Source organism: Stenella coeruleoalba (assembly GCF_951394435.1).
Source record: "Stenella coeruleoalba genome assembly, chromosome: 3".
NCBI classification, from domain to species: Eukaryota; Metazoa; Chordata; class Mammalia; order Artiodactyla; family Delphinidae; genus Stenella; species Stenella coeruleoalba.
This window is the reverse complement of record NC_137148.1, coordinates 125,848,658-125,875,861: the sequence shown is the minus strand read 5'-3', so window position 1 is coordinate 125,875,861 and position 27,204 is coordinate 125,848,658. Positions and strand designations below refer to the sequence as shown.

The 27,204-nt window shown below is 56.1% G+C and overlaps 1 protein-coding gene across 3 annotated transcripts in view; it reads left to right on the top strand.

The window, feature by feature from the left end:
• Positions 1 to 4,899: 4,899 nt before the first annotated feature.
• PDGFRB (platelet derived growth factor receptor beta) overlaps positions 4,900 to 27,204 on the top strand; it is a gene marked incomplete at its 5' end in the record, with an annotated part of 38,757 nt that continues 16,452 nt past the window's right edge. The window contains 8 exons of one of the 3 annotated variants that reach the window (XM_079916835.1): positions 4,900 to 5,322; positions 21,322 to 21,367; positions 22,437 to 22,760; positions 23,289 to 23,555; positions 24,275 to 24,402; positions 24,519 to 24,690; positions 25,235 to 25,427; positions 26,133 to 26,248. In XM_079916835.1, the coding sequence (XP_079772961.1) occupies positions 21,328 to 21,367; positions 22,437 to 22,760; positions 23,289 to 23,555; positions 24,275 to 24,402; positions 24,519 to 24,690; positions 25,235 to 25,427; positions 26,133 to 26,248 (1,240 nt within the window). Of the gene's footprint in view, positions 5,323 to 21,321; positions 21,368 to 22,436; positions 22,761 to 23,288; positions 23,590 to 24,274; positions 24,403 to 24,518; positions 24,691 to 25,234; positions 25,428 to 26,132; positions 26,249 to 27,204 lie in introns of those variants that run through there. The other 2 variants (XM_079916836.1, XM_079916837.1) reach the window with 2 other exon arrangements.

Below are 27,204 nucleotides of genomic sequence, written 5' to 3'. Positions count from 1 at the left end.
CAGAATGTGCACATCTGAAGGAGCACTGTGTCTGACCCATTGTCCAGAGGAGATACAGAGGCCGGGACAGGAAGGTCACACTGTGAGTCAGTGGTCAAGCATGGCCCAGAAATCCCAACTCCCAGTTGAACGCATTCCCGCAGCCTCTGGGATGGAGAGAGTCAGGGTGGGGGCGGTCAGCCCACAGTCGACTACCGTAGCCTCCCTACTAGCCCCCTGCCTTGCCTCGCCTCTTGCCCCTGTTAGCCAGTCCTCCACAGCGTACCACCATGATCTCATCGGTGCCCTGTTTAAAATCCCACACTGGCCCCTCCTGACCCTCAGGACAAAAGCCAGACTCCTGTCGGGCCCACAAGGCCCCTTACTGCCTCTCCAGCCTATTCCCCACCACGTCTCCTCTCTGTGCCTCAACCATTCTTTCCTTCCTGTTCAAACACACCAGGCTCTTTCCGGCCTCCAAGCTTTTGCGCGTGCTGTTCCTTCTGTCCAGAACACTGTTCCTGCCCCTGCATTGTAGGTGGCCTCTTAACCTCAGATCTCAGTTGAAATATGTCTTCCCCAGAGGAGCCTTGATCCACCTAAACAAGAGCCCCACCTCCCCAGCCTGTTATTCTGACTCTTCTAGCACATTTGTCACAATTTTTATATTATTAATTTGTGGTTTCCTTGGTGTTTGCTTATGAGCTCTATGAGGGCAGGGCACATGGCAGGTGTTCAGTTAACTTGAATTGCATGGATAAGCGGTGGGAGAAACAGAAGGGCCTGGGAGTCAGGGGCCCCATTCCAGACCCGCTGTGTCCCCTCAAGAGGGTTCTGGCCTTCTCTGAGGCCCAGTTTAGCCAGTGAGGGGGAGATATGTGGCCTCTGAGGGCCCTGGGGTTCTGATGATCCTTGAGCCATCTGTGCACCAGAAGGACACACTCTTGTTCCCTGGGGCACTGAGACCAAGGCCAGCTGGAGGCTGGGGAGAGGCTGAGGCGGGCAGGGTCTTGAAGCCCTTGTTAGGCCTTGGTGGTGACAGCCTGGGCCAGCATAAGCGGTTCTAGGAATCTAGGTTGGGAATGTGGCCTGAAGCCGCCACCGGTCCCTCTTCCCCACCAGCCAGCCACTGTGCTGAGTGTCCAGGAGGGGAAGGGGCAGTTTCCACTGTGTGCCTCTTTTCACTCCCCCACCTGTAGGTACAGGGACCTACCAGCTCAGGGTGTGCAGGGAGGAAAGACACGGTGCCGGGGGTCAGGAGTCCTGCATTCCAGGCCCCTTCTGTCTCTGCTAACCTCAGGCGAGTCCTCTCTGCTCTCTGGGCCTCAGTTTCCATGCCTGTTGCTCTTAGGACCCCTCAGGCCCTGACATCCAAGATGACTGTGCCAATGCCTGCAACATGTGTGCTGCATCCTCACCCCAGGCCGGGGGAGCCTGGGGGGGGGCGGCGCCGGGAGCGTGGGAGAGCCAGATGTGGTGGCTGCTGGTGCTGCCTGAGTGAGCACTGAGCTGGCCTACTGGGAATTCTCCCACTCAGGCGCCCTTTCCGGGCCCCCTCCCCCGCCCCACGGAGAGCTCTGGCTTCCGGCTCTAAGCAGCGTGGGTTGGGGGGCTGAGGAGGGGGTTCAGTTCAGCCCAGTTCCCTCCTTCAGAGAAGAACATGGGCCTGAGAGTCTAGACCGGAACCTGGGTGTCCGTCCTGGTCTCATATCACAGTCACTTTCCATCACTGGGCCTCAGGCATCCTGACGGTACAAGCAGCGGTGGGACCAGCTTCCCTCCACCCCTGATGGTGGACTTCTGCGGCAGCAGCTCCCAGCGACACCTGAGAATCAGGCACCTCCTGTGGAGCTTTCTCACTCTGCCCTAGTCCTGGAACAAAACACCTTCGGTGCAGGTGTTATTCAGGCCTCTCAACAGCCCCATTTTACAGCTCAAAACACTGAGGCTCTTTGAGCTCAGATCATGTAGTTCGTCTAGGGTCACACAGCTAGGAAGTGGCAGAGTTGGATTGGAACTACCCATATCAGAGCCCAGGTTCTTAATCCCCGAGCATGACACTGTGCAGTGGGGAGGGGACGTGCTGAACCCCAAGGCCTGCGGCTCCTTTCTCCCTCTGTACCCCATTCCACTTCACCTCAGGCAGTGCTCCCCACGCTCCACGCTCCGCCCACCCACTCTCAACCTAGCCTCTCCCAAGACAGGATTGTCAGAGGCTGGACCAGGCTCCCAGCATCTGGGCAGGTGGGAGACTGCTCATGGCTCATCCTGTCCCCAGTGGGGCTGGGGGCCACGCTGACCACCCTGGTGTGACGGCACTGCACTGCCCACTGCACACTCCTTCAGAGTACACAGGGGAAACTGAGGCCCAGCAAGTGGAGAGCTCAGCCTAGGGGTACACAGTGGTGGGCTGCAGCTGGAATGAGGGAGACACACTATTTCAAGAACACTTCAGGCACTGTACTTAGCCCTTGAGGCGTGCATTACAAATCACAGCAGTCTTTCGAGTCATTCCTTGAATTATCTTCATTTTTCAGAGGAGGAAACCGAGGCTGAGAAGTTTAAGTGCCTTGCCCAAGATCATGTAGCTTGGAACTGCAGAAGCCGGGATTTGAAACCAGCTCTGTCTCCGGCTCCAGAGCCTGCCCTGTCAATCATGACCCTTCTTCCTCAACTGTCCAGCCCTCAGTGAGTGCCCTGTGGTGTTCCATGGGGTTCTGCATCCCCCAACCCCATCTCAGCTATGAGGAGGCATAACAGTCCTGGTGACTGCCAAGGGTTAATGGTGGTAGGGGCTAAGTGATTCCAGATGGGCCAGCCGGATGCCTGGGCTGGCCGGAAACCGGCAGCCGCCAGCTTCCCAGGGGAGCCACCAGCGGCCGCCCCCTCCCCTCTGTGCTGCATCTCTGGCCCCCAGCTGTCCCCTTGCCCTGGGGTCCACCAGCCTCCTCTCCCTAGCTAGAGTCCAACTCTAAGACACTGTGGACAAAGCATCCCAAGGGCCCTCCAGCACAGAGAGTCCACCCGTGTTATGAACAGATGGGGAAACTGAGGCTCAGATAGGACATGGTAACTACCCAAGGCCACACGAGAAGTGCACAGCTGGGTCTCCTGACTCCCAGACTATCTATTTTGGGTACTGGGAGTTGAAATGCCTCCTTGTTCTCCCCCACTGACCTGGTCCGAGAAGTTGGGCCAAGGCTTTAGAGGTGAATGGCCAAGGCAAATGCCTGGAGGGAAGTTGTAAAGACTGATGGAATCTTTGGGCAGGAAGGCCTGACCCTGTGGTCTTTGGAGTCCCCCGTATTCCCCTGTGACTCCATTGCCACCAAGCTGGACCAGGCCCCCTCTCTTGGGAGGCTCTCACGGCCCCCAGCACATTGCCTGGAGCTCGTCTGAGAACCCTTCTCCCTCTGTGTGGTCCAGCCAGATGCTCCGCTGGGCAGTCCCCACTGGGACAAGACCAAGAAATGAGTGCAAGATAGCTTACCGTGGTTGGCATGAAATCCCAACCTCCTTCCACCCATGAACAGGAACCTGGGGTGAGGCCCAGGAGGAAAAGGGTGTAGACAGAGGGCAGGATGGAAGGAGCTCTGGGCAGAGTCAGGCTCTACCTGTGTGACCTGGAACACTTTTCTTCCCCTCTCTGGGACTCCGAGTCCCCATGTGTACAGTAATGGCGGCAGGGTGACACAACCCAACTCTATGTCCTTTTAAAATGATGCCCTTGGTCAGGAGTCTGTGACTAGAGACACGTTCTGATCCGAGGAAATGACGGTTGAAGAAGTGAGGGGGTGAGAAGCCCAGGGGCTCCCAGAGGAACCTTGGCAGACCTTAGTGCAGAGGATGGAAACGGAACGCAACAGGCACTCGAAAATGAATGAGAGATGGGGAAGGGATAACCCAAGAAGAAGGTGGGACAGGAGGGCCGGTTGACACTGCAGTGTGGGTCTTCCGCTGGGGTCCGATCACCTGTATCTGTTCCACCATGTGACTCATGAGGCCTGGTTCTGCTTTAGCTCCGCCATAGCTGTGTGAGTTTGCGAAGCTCATCTCACTCCTCTGGGCTTCGGTTCCTTGTCTATACGGTGAGGAAATAATTCTTTCTTGGTAGTCCAGGGATTTTGAGATGATGGAGGAAGATGTCTGGAAATCTGAAGTTTGCTGGATGACTTTGGGCATGTCTCTTTCTCTCTCTGTGCTAATTCACCCCTGGACCTTGATTTCTTCTTATGAGAAGTGACTGATAACCTCAGAAGGGCTTTCTCTCTCTTCCAAGTCACCTTTTCTCAGAAGCCCTTTCTGATTCCCTTAAGCCTCTGCGAGTGCCCCTCTGAATGCACTCTCAGCCCCCCTGCCCTCCCTGGGCACTGTCTCTCCCACTAGCCTAGGTACCCTGAGGTCAGGGACTGTAACTTACTACTGCATCCCAACACCCAGCACAGCGTCTGGCACGTAGTAGGTGCTCAACAAGCTTGTTTAAGGAATGAATGTCGATGGAATCAACCGGATAGGTTATCGGAGCTCCTTTTACAGATGGGAAAGCTAAGGCACAGAGAAGGACCCAGCCCCAGGTGCCACGGCAAGGGGAGTCTGCCACCCGAGACAGGCATCAGGTGAGTGGGGCCAGGCCACTCTTTAATAAAAGTGACTCAGAGGCTGGCTGGCGTGGGCTGCGGAATTTCTAAACATCTCCTCACATCCTGAGTGAGCAGGCTACGGGAGGGAGCAAGCAGAGGGAAAAGAGGAAGAAAAACAAGAAACTTGGGGGAAAAGAAAGAGGGAGGGGGAACTAAAATTGAAAACAGACGCACGCGTCCACCCTCCCCGCCCCCAGCCCCCTTCTCCCAGCTGAGCCAATCAGAGGCCGCCCTGCAGCCTTTCCCCCAAAGTAGGGGGGGCAGGGAAGCCCACGGTGGTGTGAGCTCCTGGGGCTGCCAGCAGCCCGCAGTCCCTGCCCGCCCAGTCTGGAGCCGGAGAGAAGGAGGGACTAGGAGAGCGCCCGGGCCCCTCTGACCAGCGGCACCCGGCAGCAGCCTGTGCCGAACGATACAGACAGACAGATCCAGGGCGGCCCCTCCTGGCAGCCCTGCTCCTCCAGAGGGATGCTTTGGGAGTGAGGCCACTCCTCACCCCCGTAGCCCCTCACTCCCGCCATTCTCCTGAGGCTCTGGGAGCCTGCAAAGGTCCTCACTGCCCTCCTACCCTGCTGCTGCCCAATTTCAGGTCCAGCAAAGTCTTTCTGATAACAGGAGAGGGTAGGCAGTGAGGAGGTCTTCCTGGAGGGGGTGACAGCCCAGAGCCTGGGACCTTGCCCATACTTCAGAAGGCATCAGCAGCAAGGTAAGTGCTGGGAAGAGGAGGGAACCCCAGCCCCTTGTCCTGTCCCCCTGTCCCAGGCTGCGCCTTCTTGGGTAGGTCAAAAAATGGAAAATATTTTTAACCAAACCAGATGGGAGGAGGCCAGGAGGCTGTTGGCGACATCAGGGCTGGAGGAGCCAGCTCTCTCCTGCTCAGGCTGCTTCTGGGGTCGGTGCCCCCTGCCCGCATCAAACAAATCTCAGAGGTTTCTGGGTGCCAAGCAGGGGGGCGGGGGTGTCCTCCAAAGCAAAGCACCGCCTGTGGGGGGGTGGCGGGGAGAGCTGGGAGGGGTGTGAGAGGGGAATTGAGAGATGGCCAGCAGGGTACATGGCAAGAGGACCTAGCAGGGAACGGGGACCTCAGATCCACTGCCTCTGTCCCTGGGCCCAAGCCTTGTCCCTAAGAATCTGTCTGGCTCTAAGCCAGTCGGCCGCCAGGCAACCTCTCAGGATTTAAATGGATTTGCAAATTTTCCAGATTCCTAAGATGTCCTTCCAAACCCCCAGCGGCTGGGAAAGTGCGAAGGCGAGGGGGCCAGGGCAGGCCCTTCCTAACAGTCACAGTTGTGCAGCCTGGGCCGGGGGTTTGCAATCTAGCAGTCAGATCTGGGGCCCCCTCTTTGAAGAAGGGGGTTGGCTGCTGGGCCCTTTCCTCTGGTCCCAGGCAGCTGCTCAGGCCTCCTCACTGTCTCCGTCCTTCTTAAATATGAATCTGATTCCTTCTGTGAGTCTCCCTGGTAGAAGGTGCCTATAGAAAGCCCAAACTCTTAATAGCGGCTGCTACTGATGGACCCTTACTGCATGCCAGGGCCATGTGGAGTGTGTTATAAGCATGATCTCATGTAACGCTCACCAGCAAATCCAGGGGCAGGGACTGATTTTATACCCAATTTACGAGTGAGGAAACTGAGGCTCACAGCAGCCACAAAACTGTACCACACCGCTCTGCTAGTAGGTGGCAGAGCTCAGGGAGATAGTAGCCTCCCTGCCCCATCACGCCAGACTTGGGCTTTGTGTTCCTGACGGTCAGATCCCAGAATTCCCGGAAGGAATCTTCAGGATCCTGCCAGTGGGCATGCCCTTCCTTACCACTTTCCCTTTTCCTTCAAGGACCCTCCCTATTCTACCCCCTCCAGGCAGCCTTCCCACGTTCTTCTAGTCTTCCAAGAGCTTACTACGCCCATCATCCTGGAGCCTTGTTTCTTGACCCTCTCTTTCTGTTCGTGTTCTGTTTATACATCAGAGATCGTTTGGGCCCCAGGCTTCCCCATCTAGTGTTCTGGCCCCAGTGTTCCCAGGAGGCCAGTGGGGCTGAGAAAATGTGGTTGTGAAGGGGAGGAGGGACTGACTGAAGACCTGGTGTTCCCAAGGGTGAGCCCAGAACCCAGGCCTCTTGTCTTCCTTCAGGTGCCTTTCCAGAACCTTATGTGTGTCCGTCCCCCAGACATTTTCCTATATGTCAAGGGGGGTAGTGCCCCTGCCTCTGTGATCCCAAAGTGCACAGAGGCCTCTAACGAGATCTTCTGAAATCAGGCAGTCCTCCCCTGCCTCCAAGCATCAGGGCCCTGAATCCACAGCCCTTGGGGACATGCAGACCATGTTGGTCACCATCACGGAGTGCTTACCCTGTGCTGGGCACAGAGCCTGGAACCTCGTACGCCTTATAATCCCCCACAACAGCTTTTTGGAATAGGTATTATTCTTACCCCTGTTTTGTTTTGTTTTGTTTTGTTTTTTAACATCTTTATTGGAGTATAATTGCTTTACAATGGTGTGTTAGTTTCTGCTGTATAACAAAGTGAATCAGCTATACGTATACATATATCCCCATATCCCCTCCCTCTGGCATCTCCCTCCTACCCTCCCTATCCCACCCCTCTAGGTGGTCACAAAGCACAGAGCTGATCTCCCTGTGCAATGCAGCTGCTTCCCACTAGCTATCTATTTTACATTTGGTAGTGTATGTATGTCCATGCCACTCTCTCACTTCGTCCAAGCTTACCCTTTCCCCTTCTCGTGTCCTCAAGTCCATATACATGTGTTAGCATACGGTATTTGTTTTTTCTTTCTGACTTACTTCACTCTGTATGACGGACTCTAGGTCCATCCACCTCACTACAAATAGCTCAATTTCGTTTCTTTTTATGGCTGAGTAATATTCCATTGTATATATGTGCCACATCTTCTTTATCCATTCATCTGTTGATGGACACTTAGGTTGCTTCCATGTCCTGGCTATTGTCTTACCCCTGTTTTGAAGACAAGAAAAACAAGGCTCAGAGAAGCTAAGTGACTTTCCCAGGGTCACACAGTTAGTTGGTAGAGTTGGTATTTAGGCCGAGGTCTACCTGAAACCAAAGACTTAACCCCCTTGCTCCCAGGGAGCCCCCCTGGTCAGAGCGGAGAGTCTCCATCCTCCCACAGAGCCTGCTCCTGGCTCCAGCACTTTCTCCAGCAGAAAGATTAGCTTCAGGCCTGACCTGCTCCCAGGTCCACCCGGGCCCTGACTTGGTCCTGAGTGAGGAAGGAGACCATCTGGTGAGTCCCCTCCCTTCAGTGGTGATCGGGCAGCCCTCCCTCCTCTGTGGGAAGAAGAGATGAGACTTCTAATTGCCCACAGATGTGGGGCAGCGGAAAGCACCGTGGATTCAGAGTCAGGAGACCCAGCACTGGTCCTGGCTCGACTCAAATCCACTGTGTGGCCAACCTCAGGCCCCCACGTCCTCTTTCTTGCTGCGTCCGCATCTGGAAGGCAGTGGGCACGGTGGGTAAACAACACCAGGTTTGGTCGTCTGATGAGCCCCCCTTGGTCTGGCTGACTGTGTGACCCTGGGCTAGCGCTCTGCCTCTCTGGGTGTCAGGCCCCTCCTCTGTGAGCAGTAGGGTGGGATGCAGGGTCCACATAGTAATAATACAGATAAGGTGCTTAGCACAGTTCCTGCATCTCCTGGGGCTGGACTTAATGCCAAAGGCTAAGAGAGAGCAGCTGCTCTCCCCGCCTCCTGCACGGGACGACCTGGCTGTGAAATTGGTCTGCACCTCACGAAGTGCTATGCCCACAGAAGGGAAGGGACCTGGGCAGCACGGGTGTGCCAAAGGCTCGACTCTATCCTCCAGGCACAGTCTGGCTCTGAGACCAGCTGCCTTCTAGGCTGAAGGAGGGGACTCCTCTGGGTGCTTTGCTCAGGACAGGCTGCTGAGTGGTGAGGAGGGAGGAAGGAATGAGAGAGGCCCCAGACATTCCTGAAAGGTACCCCCTCACCCCATTTCTTGCACGTGGTTCAGAACCCCGCAGGCAGTGGACCCTTGGAAGGGGGAGATCTTCCTGCCCTGTTTTCCACAGCTCCCGCAACCCTCCACCATGTCTCCCCAGCATCAGAGCTTGTAACGCCTCAACTGGGAAGCCACGTGTGCGGGATGACAGAACTGGGACCAGCCCTCTCTGAGCACTTTCATTGTGCTTTACATCCATTACCGTCAAGTCCACTGCTGTATGCCTTAGCGCTTGGAACAGGCCTGGTATTCAGTGAGTGCTTCATATTTGCTGAACTAATTTAATCAGCGCAAACCACCTCGAGGAGTGGATATAAACTCTCCATTTTACACATGAAGAAATGCCCAGAGAGGTTAAGAGGTTAAGTCAGTTGCCCAAAGTCCCACAGCCAGGATGCGATAGAGCCAGGATTTAAACCGGGTGTTTTTGACTCCAGAGTCCGCGATTGAGAGGCTGGGTGGGTTCTGGATCTCAGCTGTGGCGCCCCTCAGAGCACCAGAGGTGGTCATCAGACCCAGGAACCCATCCTGTGCGACTGTGGGTGAGTCAGTCCCTCTCTGGGTCTCAGTTTTCCCATCAGTAAAACAAGGAGTTTGAACAAGATGATCTCTGAGCTCCTTCCAGCCCTAAAACAATTCCAGGATTCCAAGCCACACCAGCCCAGATGGGCAGTTGCACAAGCTCTGTTGTGTACTCAGGGATCATGCATATTTAACTTCACAGTGAAAGGGTTTTTTCTTACCCTTTTTCTACACATTACAGAAAGTGGTCAGGATCGATGACCTCTAATGGAAAACGGTGCCCTGTAACAAGGAGGAGGGACCTTCTGACAGTCAGAGCGGCCTGTTAATGCACTCAGTTTCTTGGGGAGCTCTGAGGTCGTGTTTTCCCAGTGCCCACAGCCCTATTTTCCTGGGATCCTGAGGAAGGAGGGTCAGGAGGACTGCCCGTGAGGGGGTATGTGTGGATGCTGTGACCCTTTGCTGATTTTCGGACTTCATAGGCTCTGATTTCAAAAGGAAGCAAGGCTTTGGCGCATGGTAGATGAATGAATGATGGGCTCCAGAGGCAAGGGAATGGATGCAGAGACCCACCTCTAATGGGAGGAGTGTGGAATTCACACACTGTTGCTTCCAGTGTAGAAGCCCCTCCCAAGACTTCAGGCCCAGAACCCTCAGGCAAAAGAGCTTCCTGAACCCCCCAGGCCGTGACCCCAGGATCCGCCTTTCCCAGATGCTTTCTGGGACGCCCCAGCCCAGCCTAGTGCAGGAGGTTGAAAATCAAAGTGTATTGCTTTAACTGCATTAGTACCCTCTCTTCTCCTCGCTTCAGATCAGAGCTATTTAATGTCTCAGGTGTCCAGAACCTTTCGTCTGCCAGAGGTACCAGCTCCTCTGCCCTGTGATGGAAAGGGTTGTCGCTTGGGAGGTAGGGGCAGCAGGGCCAGGCCGGTCAGATGGTTCCTGAAGGTCAGAAGTGAAGAGGATTATGGGAATCACTGTGTTCAACTTCCTTACTATATGCACGGGAAACTGAGGTCCAGAGAAGAGGAGGGACGTGCCTCGGGTCCTACAGGTTGTCAGTGATAGCACTGAGCCCGGGACCCGGCCTGCAGGTCTGGACTTCCCTCTGTGCCAGCGCTGAATCTTCACCATCCACCTCTGTGGTTCAGGGCTTAGGCTCCAGCTCTCCCCGGGGTGAGGCCCCAGGGCAGACTTCTGGCTGAAAAGGGGCAGCACCATCCCGACGAGGGATGGGAAACCCTCTGGATAGTCTTGTGGACCACGGAGCCTTTGGTTACATCACTTCTCCATTCTGGCCATAATTTCCTTTTACATAAAGTGACGGGGTGGGGGGTAAGGGGACAGCTCAGTGACCCCAGAGGCTCCATCCAGCTCCGTTCTTAGCCCCTGAGAGCTCCTGCCAGCCTTTGTGCGGGTATTTCACATGTTGCTGCCCTGGTTACCTTCTGTTCTGGGAAGTGGAACCGTAAGAGCTGTGACACGTCCTCTTCTAGCTTCTCCACTCCTGAGGCTGAGCCTAAGTGGTCATGGATGGGGCGGGGGGGGGGGGGGGAGTTCCAGAGTCAGCCGCAGAGGGCAGGGCTCAGATTTACAAACCTGTCACTGAAGCCCTAAAGGTAAAGGCTCAGGTGTGACTCAGTGGACCGTGGGCTACTCCTGTCTTAACTGTATTTGTGTCCTTATCAGCCCCCAGGCTGGGGCCTTTCTGCTGAATGGATAATGAAAGAGTGATAAATAAGCGTAGGGGAGAGATGGATAAACAGGTTGGTGGATGCCTGCATGGATGGATGGATGGATGGACAGACAGTTGGCCTCCCCTCTAGTCCAGGGAGCAGGGGTGACGTCAGGAGCGTCCAGCAAGTGCAGTCACAGCGGGCTCCACGCGTAGAAGGGCCTAGCATTGCCTTGAAATGCTGAATAGTTTTTTAACAAGGGTCCCTGCATTTATATTTTGCACTTGGCCCCGCAAATTATATAGCTGGTCCTGCCAGGGAGTTCAGGCTGGGTTTGAGATGGCTTCATCCCTGAGACTGGTCTCACTGCCTCCACTGTCCCCATTCTAATCCACGGCCTCCCACAAAATGCCAACCTACTCCCGTCACTCTCCTTTGTGGAGGCCCCCCATCCCCATAAGGGCTTGGACTTGCACCATTGTCGCTGCCCAACCAGCAGCTAGCCCCCTACTCTCACTGTCAATACCCTGACAAGGTGGCTTCCCAGTGCCTCCAGGGCTGAGCCCAAGTCCTTACTCAGCACCCCAAACTTTTCCCAGAGTGGCCTCTGCCCTTCTTCTCTGCCCATCCCCTGCCTCTTTGCTGAAGAGCCCCAGTTTCTAGCCTAACAGATCTCTCTCTGCCACCTCCCGGATGCCTCGTGATCTCCCCCTTCCCTAACTGCTCACGCAGAGCTTCTGTGGAATACCCTTCCCTGGCATCGTCCACCACAGAACCCAACTCAAGGCCACCCTCTCCCGCCTTGAATTCGTCCTATAATCATAATAATTACCATTTACTGAGCGCCTGTTATACCTCAGGAGCCTTTCATCATCATCTCTAACCCTCACAGCAATGGAAAAGGATATCTCTTTTGCTGTTTTCCAGAAAATTGGGACTCAGGGAAGTTAAATTCAGAGAGGTCACATGTTTATGAGGTAGTAGAACTGGGACTTTGACCTGGATTAAGTGGCTTCTAGCTGGGACTGCGGCCCCCGGCCTGGCTGAGCCCCTCCATGTGCTTTCACTGCCCCGGGAGGCGTCAGGCACAGCCTGCTGGCATCAGGGTCCCATGTGTCTGTGCTGCCCCCTCACCAGCCCGTCCCATCACCTTCCTGGAGGGCAAGGGTCACCATCGCCTGCCTATCCCAGTTTCCCAGCCCAGGGAGTGCTGAGTTTTTAGGGTGCAGCTGAGGACCGGAAGAGCTGACTCTACACAGCCATTTGATCTCTCATGCTGGGTAAGCATCTATCGAGCACCTACTGTATGCCTAATCCCATACGAGGAACTTGAAGACATCCCCCAAATCGTTAGATGGGTTTCCTCATTTGTGAAAAATCAAACTAAGAGGCCAAAACAAAGGTAGAAGAAAGAGCTGGTTGGCAGACAGTGGACTGGGAGTCATTAGACTTGGGTTCTGGTCCTGGGTTGGCCTTTAAATCCTTGAGTGTGCCAGGAGGAGACCCGACCCTACCCAAGCTGAGCCTGCTGACAATACCAGTAACAACTGCAGCTACCCTTCCTGGCTTTCCCATCACCCCATTTCCCACATGCATCCTTTGCTGACAAGCTCAGCCTAGCAGGGTCTCAAGGCCAGCGAGTGAGTGAATGAGTGAGTGACTTATTCTCCCGTGAGTGAATGAAGAACAGTCACGTGGCCACTGACTTGGCCGAGGGCTGTGTGCCAGGCCCTGCTTTGAGTATTTTCCTTGTATTAACTCATTCAAAGGCCTTGACAACTCGATGACGAGCCCTGACTTACAGATGGGAAACCCGAGGCACAGGGAGGCTGAGTAACAGTTAAGTGGGAGACTCGGGGTGAGCGACTGGAGGAAGGGGTGAAAGAACAGATGCTGGGAAAGCCAGGGGGAGTGAAACGTGGGCGTTTTCTCCCCTCTGGCTCTGCTGCCCAGGAGGGCTCTGAGGGGAATCTCAATGCTCCGTAACTGGCAGCAATTAGACGCAGGTTCTCCTTAGCTAGCTGCCCTGCCCGATGTGCCGGCTCTGGGCTGCTGGGGGAAGGCCGCGTGCTGGTGGGTCCGTCTGAATGGCCGAGGCCTGCCCCCTGCCCACTTGGCTCTGAGAACCATTTTATGTGTGGCCCCCACCCCGGCCCAGGGCTGATCTCGGGCTGGCAGCAGCCAGGGGAACAGAAGGTTTACTTGTCTGCGCCTGCTGCGCCCCCCCCTCCCCAGCCTCAGCCTGGGACCCCTCTCAGGGGCTCCTCTGGCTGCCAGGGCCTGACGCTCCCCGTTGCCATGGCACCGGCTGGAGATGAGACTGGGGGTTGGCTGCGGGGGGCGGGTTTCAGGGAGGGCAGCCGAGGGATGGTGGAGGCCTGGAACTCTGCAGCTGCAGAGGCCCCCAGGCCCTCTGTGAACAGTGGAAGGGGTGCTGGAGCTTCAGCAGGGGCAGGCCTGGACCCTGAGCGCAGCAGGCCTGTGGCAGAGCTGACCACCCACCTAGCCTGACTACCGGGATGCTCTTTATCGGAGGCGTCTGGGACAGGCCTCATGGTAGACCAGAGACCTGCTTGGGCACTGCCTCTGCCAGCCCCAGGCTGTCCTCAGCAGAGACTCCTCTCCTCAGCCTGGATGCTGACCCTCAGACTCTGCAGTGACGTCGCAGAAAGGTCCTGAGTTCTACCCTTACTTGACTTCCAAATTCCTGGGTGAGCTGGGGTAGATCCCTTGCTCACTCTGCCCCTCAGTGAGGGAGGGACAGGACTGTAACCTCTGAGGATCCCTCATCCCTGAGAGCCTGGATTCCGTGTGGACCCCATTAGGGTGAACCCATGTGGGAGTGTTTCTCTGTGATCAGACCTGTTTCTGGGCAGAAGCTAGGCAGTCTAGCAGAGCAGTGAAGAATACAGGTTTGGAGTCAGAAGGGCCTGAGTTTGCATCCCAGCTTATCATTGGCTTATTACTTATCGGCTGTGTGACCTTGGGCAAGTTGCCATACCTCTCTGAGACTTAGTCTCCCCCTCTGTGAAATGGGAATACTGATTGTATCCTCCTCACAGGATTGTTGTGAGGCTAAAACAAAACCCCCAGGTCATCTCATTTCGCAGAGTGCCTGGCTCTGAATTAGTAAGGGCTTTTGTTTGTTTTCAGGTTGGGGAGCATCAGAAAAATGAATGGGAAGAAAAACATCCTTGTTGCAGGGTAGAGGGCATTGGCATTGGTGAATGGAAGCAGGACCAATGGGTAGAGGATACGATGAGACAGATTGTGCTCAATGGAATAAAAATTTTCAAATAGTCTGACCTCTGAGGATCCTGGGCTGTCCGAGAATGGAATGGGCTGCAGGTGAGCTAGTGAGATCCCTGTCATGGGAGGTGTGCAGTTGGAGGCTGGACAACCCCTTTGTTTGCAGAAAGGGTGGGGGAGATGTGAATTGGGAGGACTTACAGCCCCTCCCAGCCCTAAGATTAAAGGGCTCTGTGAAAGATGGTGTGACTTCCTCCCCGCTTATCCTGCCAGGTTCACCTGGCTGAAGGAGACTGAAGGAGAGGTTGGAAAACAGAGGGTGAAAGAATAAACCTGGTGAAGTGTATATTGAGCTCGTACTGTGTGCCAGACACAAGCTTGACATCTTTGCCTCCTGCCTGAGAGAGGCTGTCATATGAGTGTTGAGCCTGTGTGCGGTCAGTCTGCCCAGGGTCGAGCACCAGCTCCAGGACTGGTGAAATCGTTGGGCAAACGGTCTGACCTCTCTGTGCCTTGCTTTCCTCGTGTGTAAAATGCGGAAGCAACCCTGATGTCATGGACTGTTCTGAGATCATTCACATTCAGGCCTTAGCCCAGGCTTTGGGTGATGAGAACTAAATCATAGGTAGTTCTTCTTCTCGTTGTTATTTTCAAGGCCTTCTAAGTCCTTGTTCCTTTTTGAAGGGGCCACTGGGGCCTAGCTGGGCTCCAGAGGACCCTAGTCCAGGGATCACTGGGCCTGGGCAGAGCCAGGCCCTATGGGCCGGGGAGTGGCCATGGGGATGAACAGAGAGGCCCGCGAGGCGCCGGAGGAGGCAAGCAGTGCTTGCTCGGCAGGCGGGTGGACAGCCGTGTGCAGTGGGCCTCCCTCCCTCCCTGACCTCCTTCTCAGGGCCGCTTCCCAGCCCGTGTGGGGACCTAGGCCCCCTCCCCTGGGCCCCCAGCGGCCGTGAGGCACACACTGAGCGCTTTCCCATGAACTGTTCCAAGGAGCTTGGCCTGCTCCCCCTACCCCCAAGTGCGGGTGAGGGGGTGTGCAGGAGCAGGGGCTCGGACTGGGGGGATCAGCCCGTTCTTTATCAGCCTGACTCCGATCCAGACAGATGTTTCGTCTTATTTTGAACTTCCAGAAAATAGGTCATTTCTTTCCATTGTGTCCCTGGGGAGGCCTCCTTGGGGACAGGAGCATAGAGTGAGTGACAAGAGCATGGAAGCCTCACTTGGGCCCCTGGGGAGCTGGGAGGACAGCATCCTCCCCCCTCTGTCATGATGAGCCGTCTGTCAGCAGGGCCAGGGCTTGAAGGGTCTTAAAGGCTGGGCTAAGAAGCTGGCCTTTACTGAGGGCGGATGGAGTGCCATGGAAGTGTCGGGGAAGGACATGGTCAGATGGGGATTTCAGAAATGTTCCTCTGGTTAGGGTGTGAGAACAGGCAGGAGGGGACAGACTGGAGGTGATAGGGGAGGGGTTGGTACAATGGGGCAGGCAGAGGCCACCAAGTTTCTGCTGGAGGGGGCAGGGGTAGGGGCATCAGATTGACGGTCCATGGAACTAGCACTGTCCTTCCACTCACCTGGACTTCCAGAACAGCTGGATCCCATGCCAGGCCCCAGCTTAGCTGACTTCTGCTGCTTTGTTTGGGAGACCTCATAGGTACCTGGAAAGCAGGAAGGTCCTCTGGGTCTAGAAGCAGCGTGGCAGAGAGTTGGGCCTGGGTGATCAAGCTGCATCCCTGTGTGATTTGAGGCAGGTTGCACACCCTCTCTGACCTCTACGTGATCCTGAGGTCTGTGGGGAGATTCAGTGTGTAGGGTGGAGTGCTGAACCTTTAGCGGCAGAAGGGGCAGCGGATCGAGAGGGGCAGGTGAGAGCCGCATAGCCTCAGCCCCTTCCCAGCTTTCTATCCGCAGCCCGTAACTATTTCCCAACCCAACGGAAACGGCTCTCCTCCCTGGCTCCCAGGATGGGGTTCCCCTACCTGTGTTGCAAGAGTCTACCTAAAACTCAGCCCACTTGGGGTAAGCCCACGTGGGCCACACTCTCTGCCATCACTCTTGTACTTTCCCAACCGCTGGCGGGAAGACTCAGTCTCCAGCTCCAGATGCCTCTTGCCCCTACGCACGCCCAGGACTGGGGCTGGCTGCCTCCTTCGAGCTGAGTCATGACATCCTGGCTAGGGCCCCTCCCCCGCACCCTACCCCCACCCCAGCATTCTAATTCAGCACAGCTTCTTCCAGAGCAGGGTCCTGAGAGTCACACCATGTCAGCCCCAGAAGTGTTCCTAGGACAGCCCTGCCCACCCTGTGTACAGATGGGGAGACTGAGGCTCAGAGAGGGGCAGGACCAGGGTGACAGGGCTGAGCTAGAACCCACATCCCTTACTCTCAGCCAGGGATCTGTCCCCAAAGTTTGTGTCAGGAGCTGTGAAGTGTCTGTGGTGTGGAGGAGAGAGGACTAGACCACCAGGCAGGAGACCGGAGTCTGTGTCCCCCCTTCTGCCAGCAACTTAGCAAGTCACCTCCTCTGAGTCTGTTTCCAATCCCCGCCAGGCTGGGACAATGCAGGGAAGGTGATATAAAGGTCTGTGTGTGGCAAGGGGGGTCGTTATCCTGTGGGGAGGGAGGTAGCAGCAGCTGTGGTTTGAACCCTAGGCCCTGAGCCACCAGCCTCACATCTGAGCCGGGGCTGGAGGCAGGGGCTGCCCAGTCAGGTGTGCTTCAGTGCCCCATTGGTCAACTGAGCCCAGGATTGCCTAGGTCAAAACACTGAGACCTATCCCTGTCCTTTTCCAAGCCTCAGTTTCCCCATCTGTACAGTGGGGCACGGTAAGGGGGCTGGATCCGATAGCTGGTTCCTGAGGGCCTCGGAGCTCTGACATTCCAAGACTCTGACCCCACGGCCGGGCCTCCTCCTCCCTCTGGCATCTTGTTTATTCAGAGCATCCCTGGCCCAAGACTGCTGGCCTCAAGCACCCGCTTCTCCCTGAAGCAGGGCTTCCTCCCACCCCCATTTCACTGCTATTTCTGCCCAGCCTGTTCCCCACCTCCAGACTGAGTGTCCCTCTGTCCACTCAGATACGCAGCCCCTCCAAATTCTAAACTAGATCAGTGCCACAGCTCCCAAACCCTCTCCTCCGCCACATTCTCATCTCAGAAGATGGCATTGTGCCCCCAGCACACACACACTCCTGCCCGCTAGTACTCTAAGCCAGACATAGGGGTGGGGCTCCGGGTACCTCTCTCTCCAGCCCCCCTACATCAGATCGCCAAGTCCTGTCATTCTGGGCTGGATAAATCTCAGTCCGGTCTGTTTCCATCAGTCCCCGCTGGCCTCAGCCCAGCCAAACCCAGTAAACAGAGTAATGGTGGCAGAGCAGTCCGCCTTGGCTCAATCTCTGCTCTGTGTTCCTAGGCAACTGCCATAAGCTCTCTCTGCCTCAGTTTCCCCATCTAAAATGGGATGATCCTTGTATCTACCTCATAGTGTTGTCTGAGGAACAAGTGAGTAGATCTATGTCAGGTGCTCAGAACGGCACCTGGCACAGTAAGTACACAACACGTGTCGGATCTGTGGCTTGTCTGTGCCCGCATGTGCACGTGTGTTCAGGTGAGTTCAGGGTACCGTGTGCACATGCTCTGTGTGTGTTGTATGTGCACAGCTTTGCTTGTGCCGGGTATACATGTGACTTGCCGCGCATGTGCGCACCTCACATGGGCACGTGGGAGAGCACAGAGGCTGCAGTCTGGGCACCGTGGAGCTGCGTGTGTGCGTGTGTGGGCGTGCACGTGTCCGGTGCCGACGTGAGGGCTGGGCACACGCAGGGCCCGCTGCACACGGGTGTGTTTCAGAGCAGTGTGTGAACGAGCGCGTAGGCAGGAGCCTGTGCTGTGTGTGCACGCGCTCTCCGTGTGCAAGCCTTCCCCACTGGCAGCCATGCAGCACACCCCCGCCCCCGGCCTGCCTGTGTCGTGGGAGCCTCGGGACCCCGAGGGAGGGAAGCTGCTGCTAGCGGATGTGGCCAAGATGGACTGGATTTATTTAGATTAAGGCGGTGGGAAAGGAGTGGAAGCTTGTATGAGCAGGAAGGAGAGAAGGCTGGGGCTCTCACAGTGACTCCTCAAGCACGCTTGCTTGCGGTCCTCTGCTCCTGGTCCTTCCTGGGCTTGCGGTCCTCTGCTCACTTGGGGTTCTCCCCTGGACCAAGGGAGGGGTTCCCTCTGACTCACTGTGAGGAGCTGGGCAATTATCTAATCTTTGGTCCTCATACCCCCAACCTGGCCAAGATAGAAGGAATCACGGGAACTCGCCTCATGTGCGAAGCAGGGGATCTCCGAGGGTCCCCTCCCTCTCTCTGCTCCAAGGGCCTCCCCAGGCAGGAGAGTGTGGCAGGAAGGGGGATGCCTCCTCCCTGACTATGACACCCACCTTGTCCCAGGTGGTCCCTCCTTGGAGCGCAGCCCTGCCCCTGAAGAAGGGGAGTGGTCACAGGCAAGTCCTCCACCCCCATATCAGCCACCTGGGCCCCTCTGGGGTCGGCTAGAAATACAGCAGCCCCTGGGAAGCACAGAAGTCTATAAGGCATTGGATGGACAACTGGGGGTGTCAGGGAATCATCCAAGATGGCCCAGGAGGTCATGTCCCAAGCCCCACTCTGGTTCTTCCCAGTCCACCGGCCTGTGGCCCACACCACGCTTCCCCCTGCCACCTCCTGGGTGTCCGCATCACCCGTTTATTTGTCTGGAAGTCACCTGAAAGACTGAAGTCCAGAGACGGAAGCAACTTGTCAAAGTACACACAGCAAATCTGGGACCAAATCGTCAGGAGATTGAATCCATGGAATGAGATGGGTTATGGATTCTTATTCTACGTCGGCCTCAGGAATGTTGCCCTTCCTCCCATCGGTCCCTATGTCCCCAACCCACCACGGCAGGAATAATAGTGACCAGAATCTTCTCTCTGGCAGCTTTAGAGCGCGATGGCTCTTTGAGATGACCCATCCAAACCTCTCCCTGTGTGGATGGGGAAACTGAGTCCCAGAGAGGGCTGGAGACACACTCAGTCTCAGAGTAGGTCTGAAGCCCCATATGAAATGCTCATTTCATAAAGAGAGAAGCCAGTCCAAGATCCCTGGTTGTCCATACTCTCCCGAAGGTGGCTGCACTCTCCCTGAGCTCCTGTGCCCAGCCCATCCTCTCCCTGCAGCCTGATTCCATCTTTTTGCTGTGTGACTGGGCCATGACTCTGTCCGTCTCTGGGCCTCTGCTGCCCGTTCAAGAAGGCCCCTCCAAGCTCAGAGTCTCAGGGACTCTAAGCCCCCTTAGCGCCAGGCCTAGCAGGAGAGAAGCCAGGGTCGGGGGTGGTGGGGGAGGCCGCTTGCCCGCCCAGAGGCCCGGCCCACAGCCTTCCAGAGCCAGGCCAGTCCTAGTTGCCGTGACCTCCCATCTCCAGGCCAGCCGACCAAATTCCTCCTTTAGAATAATAAACAGTGTGGCCAGCCAGGGAGGCCAGGAGGGGAGGGGCAGGGAGGCTGAAATGACCCCCTCCCCCAGCCTCCGCTGCTAACGATTTTCTTTGGCTGAGATCTCTGGTAGGAAGGGGGGATCCAGAGGGGCACCCACCGAGGGACAGATAGGCCTCTGTGGTGGATGCTGGCTCCGCCACGGCGCTGCTCCCTCCTGCTGGAAGAGGCCTGGCATCCAGCTGGAGGGCTGGGGCAGGAGGGATGGGAGAGGAGGGCACCGTGGAGGGGGCCTCAGATTGGCGGGGCTTGGAGTCTAAAGCAACTGGGAGAGGGGACCCTCAGGCAGGCCGGTCTGAAGGGATGGGGAGAATGAGGAGAAGGAGAGCAGATTCATTCAGGGAGCTTCTGAGGGCACTGGGCAGAGCCGAGACCAGCGACCCCAAGCCAGGGCCATTGCCTGTGTCCCGTGACTAATGTGTAAGTGCAGCCCTGTAAGTGGTATACTTGCCGTTGTCCCATTTTGAGAGCTGCAGACTGAGGCCACTGAGATAGTGATGGTGCAGGAGGTAGCCCTGCTGGGGCTCAAACCCGGATCCCAGCCCTGGCATGGGAACTGAAAGGGGTGAGATGAGAGTGGAGTGGGAGCAATCGGTGTGTGGCCTTAGGAGCCGGGCCAGGCAGGGCAGCCACTCAGGGAAGGCAGGAGCCCCACTCTCCCGGTTGCCTTGTCACCTGGTCTCTCCCACATTTCTTGCTTTATGATCCCCACCCACTTCTGGCCTTCTTCCTGTTGATCCTACAGTCAGACCTTTGCAAGCCTGGCTATCGATGGTTATTTTGGACCCTCGGAAGGGGCTGCCAAGGGCAGGGGTAGGGCAAAGACGCACGCAGTGCGATCCATCTCTCTCCGTGTCCCTGCTTCTGTCTCCCTCTGCCTCCATCACCCGGTGCTTCCTTTCTCTCTGTCTCTTGGCGTCTTTGTCTTTTTACCTCTATCATTCCAGTCCCTTTGTCTCCCTCCAGGACAAGCGCTGCTGTGTAGCCTGGGGTAAACTTCTTCCCCTCTCAGAGCCTCACTCTCCCCATCTGGACCCTGGAGGTGTGGGTGGGGGCTTTGGATTCAACAGTTTCCAAGGACCGCTGAAGCCGTGCTGTGCGGGGTGGCCTCCCCTGGGCCCAGCCCCCGGCCCCTCCCTCCTGGGCCTCCCTGGGCAGCTTGGGGCTGAGTAAAGGGGGCCAGTGCGGGGGGGGGGTGTGCCCCCCACATTCCACAGCCCCCGCTTCCCTCCCCAACGCCGCCTCCATTTCCTGTTGTGCTTGTGGAGCTGTGGGAGTTCTCCGGGTTCTGGCTTACCCCCTCCTTCTCCCCTAGGCCTTTCATCACACTTTCCCAAATATTTGTCCTGGCAGATAAGAGCCTGGTATTGGAACTGTCACCCGGAGGACAGGCTGTTAGAGCTGGCGGGCCCCTGGACACCATCCAGCCCAAGACCCGCCCCCCACATACATACAGAGAAACCAAGGCCCAGGGAGAAGCAGGGGTCTCGGCCGAGGCCATCAGGGAGGTAGAGGCAGAGCCAGAGCAGGGTCCAGGCACCCTGTGAATGGGCCTGGCACAGGGGAGGGAGCTCCTTGGGCATGAGTGCCCTGTTGGAGGGGGCTCTGAGTAGCCTTTGACTTTAGCCGGAGGGATCCAGAGGCTGGGGGGCTCAGGCTGGGGCTTACTCTGCAGGACCCAGGCAAAGAGGGGCCCTGGCGCTGCCTCTGGCAACTCTGGGCCCTGACCCCTGTTTAACTCTGCAGGATACCATGCGGCCTCCGAGTGCCATGCGAGCTCCTGTCCTCGAAGGTAGGTAGACTCGGGGCAGGGGCGGAATGCCCTGGGGAGCCAGCTAAGTGGGATCTGGAGCCGGCGGGGTGGTGCATGCCAGCACCAGGGCCCGGGCACTGCTCTGCTCTTGACCAGTTCCCTGCCTTTCCAGTTGCTCTCAGTGGAGGCCTCTTTCCACTGCCCACCTCTCAGCTCGGAGGCCTCAGTCGACCTCTGCCTGTCCAGAGACATCAGCTCAAATCCATGTCCCCTCACCAGCAGTCCCCACCCCATTCCCTAACAGTCACCCTGGTCTCCCATCTCTCGTCAGCACTCGTTGGTACTAGTCCGGCCAGTCTGGTTCCAGTGGGGGACTCCCCTTCCCTGCCTGGACCCCTCATTGACTGTAAGCTCCCAAGTCTGGGTGGGCTTCTCCAGGCAATCAGTGACCAGCCAAAGGCCCACCCAAAGACGACCGACCCACCGGCTGGGCACCCACCCGTCTAAGTGGGTGCTTATTTTCACCTCATGTTCCCTGCCGAAGTGGGCCAGGGTGGGGAGGGTGAGGCTTACAGAATCCTTCCCCGGTGGTGTCAGCAAGGGGAGGGGAAACCAATCACTTGACATCCCCCGATCCCCAGTCCCCTTCAGCCTCCAGGGGCCTCAGTATCTTTCGTGTCCCAGTCTGCCTCACTCTGGACTACCTTGGCCACCACTTCCCCAAGCAGGGCCATCTCTGGGATTTGGGGCAGAACCTGGACATCTGGGGCAGCTGCAGGGAAGAGGCTCAGAAAGTGACCTGGGAAGTAATGCAGGAACTGGAGGCCTGGGAATTGCTTCCCGAGGATTTCCTGATGCCTTTGAGAGAACATGCCTGCAGCCTGAAAGTTGCACTGCAGAAAGACTCCAAGGCTGGGGGTCTCTAGGAACTGAGGTCAAGAGGCCAGGAGGCCAGAAGGAGTCCCTGGAGACCAGGCCCCGGGCAAGCAGGTCTCAGAGCCATGGGTTCCAGTCTGTGTTCTCTGTGGATTAGGGAGGTGTGTTCTTCAGGGTCAGCTGTGGGGAGAGGTGCTCATGCTCTTGTGCCCTGATGTCTCCTCTCCCAAAGGCCAGGTGCTGTTGCTGCCCTTGCTGTTGTTGCTGGGACCACGGGCCTCCTGGGGCCTGGTCATCACACCCCCGGGGCCAGAGCTTGTCCTCAATCTCTCCAGCACCTTTGTTCTGACCTGCTCGGGTCCAGCTCCAGTGGTGTGGGAACGGACGTCCCAGAAGCCCCCACAGGAAATGACCACGAGCCAGGACGGCACCTTCTCCAGCGTGCTGACACTGACCAATGTCACTGGGCTAGACACAGGAGAATACTTTTGTACCTACAAAGGCTCCCATGGGCTGGAGGCCAGCGAGCGAAAACGACTCTACATCTTTGTGCCAGGTGAGGGCCCCCGGCCTGTGTACTCACTCCCTTATTCCTCTTCTCAACTGCAGGCATCTGGGGGAAGTTCAGAAAGTGCCTTACTGATATGGTGAAACACAGCTGTCTCAGAAACGCAGATGAATCAGGGAATCCAGCCTGGTTCAGTCCAGGAGTATGTTCACTCCCACCCCTTGCCCTGAATATTTGTCTGCTCCCTGCCAGCCCACCCCATTCCCGGTTCCCAAGAACTCTGCATTCTCAGCTGGTTCCAGTATGCACCCTCTCGGCCTCCACATCTCATTTTCCCCATTCTCTAAGCTCCAGGTACCAGCTGCCCTTCCACTTGCAACTTATCTTCTTTCTCAGGCCAGTGCTGTCCATATTAAATGCTAAAGCTAGAAGGGACCTCTGAGAGCATGCTTATTCTGTAGTGGGTAGACTGAGGCCCAGAGAGAGAAAGAGACCTGTTCAAGGTAACCGAGAAAATCAGGGCATAGCCAGAAACCCAGCTCCTCTGACTCGTATTCGTGGCTTCACCTATGGCAGATCCCACTGTGGGCTTCCTCCCCGTTGACCCCGAGGAACTATTCATCTTTCTCACGGAAATAACTGAGACCACAATTCCGTGCCGAGTGACGGACCCGAGACTGGTGGTGACGTTGCATGAGAAGAAGGTGGATGTCCCGCTGCCCATCACCTATGACCACCAACGTGGCTTCTCTGGTACCTTTGAGGACAAGACCTACGTCTGCAAAACCACCATCGGGGACAGGGAGGTGGATTCGGATGCCTACTATGTCTACAGCCTCCAGGGTGAGCCCCCTTTCTGGCCTGGTGCTCAGCAGAGGCAAGTATGACCCTCCACAGAGGTACAGACCTTTCGGATAACACAGTGTGCAATTCCATTTTTCACTGAATTCTCACTACAGCCTTGGAAGGCAGGTGTGTTGCCCCATTTTACAGATGAGAAAACTGAGACTCAGAAAGAGGATGGAGTATGTCCAAGGTCACAGGAAGCATTAGTGGTGGAGCTGGGCTGTATACTGCGGTGGGCAAAGGCACAGGCTTTGAACCAGTGGGGTTTGAATCCCAGCTCTGCCACTTCCCATCTCAGTGACTTTGCACAAGACACATGATCTCTCTGAGTCTGCTTCTTCCTCTGTAAAATGGGGATAATACTGACTGCTTACCTAGTGGGATTATTGTGAAGATTAAATAAAACAAAAGATGGAGAGTATGTGGTTGTGCTCAATAAATTTCTTCTGTACTCAGATGCTCAGAGAGTACTTTGATTTCAAAATTGTTACCCCTTCTAGAATGTCAGCTTCATGAGGACAGGAATTTTGTCTGTTGTGCTTCCTGCTAAAGGCCCAGTGCCTAGAATAGTAGGTATTTAATAAATATTTGTTGAAAGAGTGAATCTTCCACACCAGTTATCCCTTCCCTCTCTGGACCCCCACCCCCTCCCTAAACGGATGTGCTGGTGGCTGGGGGGTGACTTCCTCAGCCCTAAGCCAGTCTCTTGCCACCAGTGTCCTCCATCAACGTCTCAGTGAATGCGGTGCAGACTGTGGTCCGCCAAGGGGAGAACATCACCATCATGTGCATTGTGACTGGGAATGAGGTGGTCAACTTTGAGTGGACATACCCACGCATGGAGGTAATGCCGGGCCACGGGTGGGAGGAAGGGACGGGCAGGGATGGGTATTTCAGGCTCGTAGCCTGACTTCATGGACCTTTCCTGATGTGGGGGGCTTGCCCCAACCTTCCCTACAGAGTGGGCGGCTGGTGGAGCCAGTGACCGACTTCCTCTTTGAAATGCCCCACATACGTTCTATCCTGCACATCCCCAGTGCCGAGCTGGGAGACTCAGGGACCTACATCTGCAATGTATCAGAAAGTGTGAGCGACCATCGAGATGAAAAGGCCATCAATGTCACCGTGGTCGGTGTGTGCCTTAGGCTTACCCCCAGCCCTCAGTCTGAACTGGACCCAGACCTTGTCACAGCCCTGGGGTACTGTCAGCCATGTTCTAATCCATCTCTAGCCTTAGTGCCAAGCAAAGCCCCCTTTTCAGGATAAACCAGAACCAAAGCACAGTACCAGCCCCAATTCCAATCCTAATCCCAACCTAGACTTCCCGCCTAGCCAGAACCTGAGCCCCAACCCGATTTCTAAATCCCAGCTGCCATCCCCGGGCCAGGCAGCCCCATCCCCAAATTCAGCCAGGCTGTAACCCATCTCCGCCACAATCCTGAGACAGAGCACACCAAAGAGCACTACAACCCCAGTCCCAATCTTGAGCCCAGCCCCCAAACCAGTATCAGCCCCAAATTCGGCTCCTGCTCCATTCCATCACAGTACCCACCTGAACCCCAACTCAGGTAACTCCTTCGCTGGTTCAGTTCCTAAAACCTGAGGCCCCGCCCCCAGGAGGTGCTGCCCCATTGGAGGCCGGGCATAGCCCCGCCCCTGACGGCCGCCCATTGCAGAGAGCGGTTACGTGCGGCTGCTGGGAGAGCTGGACCCTGTACAATTCGCGGAGCTTCACCGCAGCCGGACACTGCAGGTGGTGTTCGAGGCCTACCCGCCGCCCACTGTCATGTGGTTCAAGGACAACCGGACCCTGGGTGACTCCGGCGCCGGCGAGGTTGCGCTGTCCACGCGCAATGTGTCTGAGACCCGGTGAGCGGCGGCCTGTCCGCTTCATTCTTGAAGTTACTATTCTCTGCAGCCGGCAGGCAGCCCACAGCCTTAAGCTACTTGGCAAACCTATCGAGGCCCATCTTTCCTGAGAGCCTACTACATGCCAGGCGCCATACCAGGGGCCTGTGCCAGGCACTGGGGATGCTGCATAGACCAGAACAGACAGTTGCAGCCTTCCTAGAGTTTCCTGTCTAGAGGGGAAAACGGACTCTGGTCATCCGATCACCCAGATGTTTAGTTGTCCTTGTGATGGGTGGAGTCAGCCGGAAGCAGCCACGGATAAAAAGGCAGGATGACTGGAGAAGAGGGTGCAGGCAGGCCACTGCACCTATGCAAGAATGGTTCCCCTGAGGCTGGAGATTAGCAGACTGACCTGAGGTGCTGCATGTTAGAATAAAGCAGTGTCAGGCCTTTCTGAAAGGGATGAGATGTGGACGGATGGAGATGGTGCTTCCCCTCCACCACGCCCCCCACCCCATCCGTCCTAACCCTCCCCCTTGACTCACTGGAGCTGCCTATGGGTGGGGATTCAAAAGTCCTGGCACTGCTACTGATACCCATGTGACCTTGACACTCCCCTTCCACTCCCTGGACCTTGTTTTTCTGTCTTTACAAGAAAGGTGGGGGCTGTAGGACTTCTTCCAGCTCTGACAGCTGGGTCTCCTGGCCTGTCCTCCTCATCAGGTATGTGTCAGAACTGACACTGGTGCGGGTGAAGGTGGCTGAAGCTGGCCGCTACACCATGCGGGCCTTCCATGAGGATGCTGAAGCCCAGCTCTCCTTCCAGCTGCAGGTCAACGGTGAGGAGCCTTCCACCCTGCTTTCCTTCCCCTGACCCTCCCACCCCCATTGTCTTGCCATTCCTACACTGTCCATCCACCCACAGGAGGAGGAGAAGAGAGAGTCCAGGACTCAGGAGGCTGGGTTCTAGGCCAGGCTCTGACACTGACCACTGCTGCGTGCACATCCCCTCTCTGGGCCTCAGTTTCCACAGCTTTGCGAGAAGGTCATTGGGCTAGATTGGTGTTTACAAAACCTCAGGCATTCACATCCCAGTGGCATGGTTTTTCCTTCTCACACACCACTTACACTATAGTACTAATTAGATATTTATTGAGCAACTACAATATGCCAGTCCATTCAAGGTTCTTGAGGCCCTGCCACTGTGGAGCTTGCATCCCAGTGCGGGGAAGATAAACATTCAAAAAAGGGGAAAAAACAGCAAACCATGTACAAGGTTAGAAGGTAACAAGTGCTGTGAAAGAAAACAAAAAAACAGAAAAGCTCGGTAAGGAGGGTAGAGTCCTGGGGGCAGGGGAGTGGGGAGAGTTACAATTTCAAATAGCATGATCAAGATTGGCTGCATGGAGATGACATTTGTGTGAAGACTTGAAGAAGGTGAGGGCATTAGCCAAGTGACTATTTGGGGGAAGGGCACACCAGGCAGTGCAAAGGCAGGAGCAACGCAGAAAGGCTTGTGTAGCCAGAACAGAGTGAAGGGGAGAGCGGTGGGAGATGAGGTCAGAGCTGAGACGGGGCAGTTGGGGGGACAGGAGAGGGTAGATCGTGTAGGCCTTCCTGGGCGCTTGTATGGACTTTGGCTTTTACTGTGACTGAAATGAAGAGCCACTGCAGGATTCTGAGCAGAGAAATGACACAATAATGACTTAATGTTTTTTTGAATTGACTCTCTAAAAATAAATTTATTTTGAATGAAAAGTGAACTTCTCCACTGTAGATGGAAAATCAGCATCAC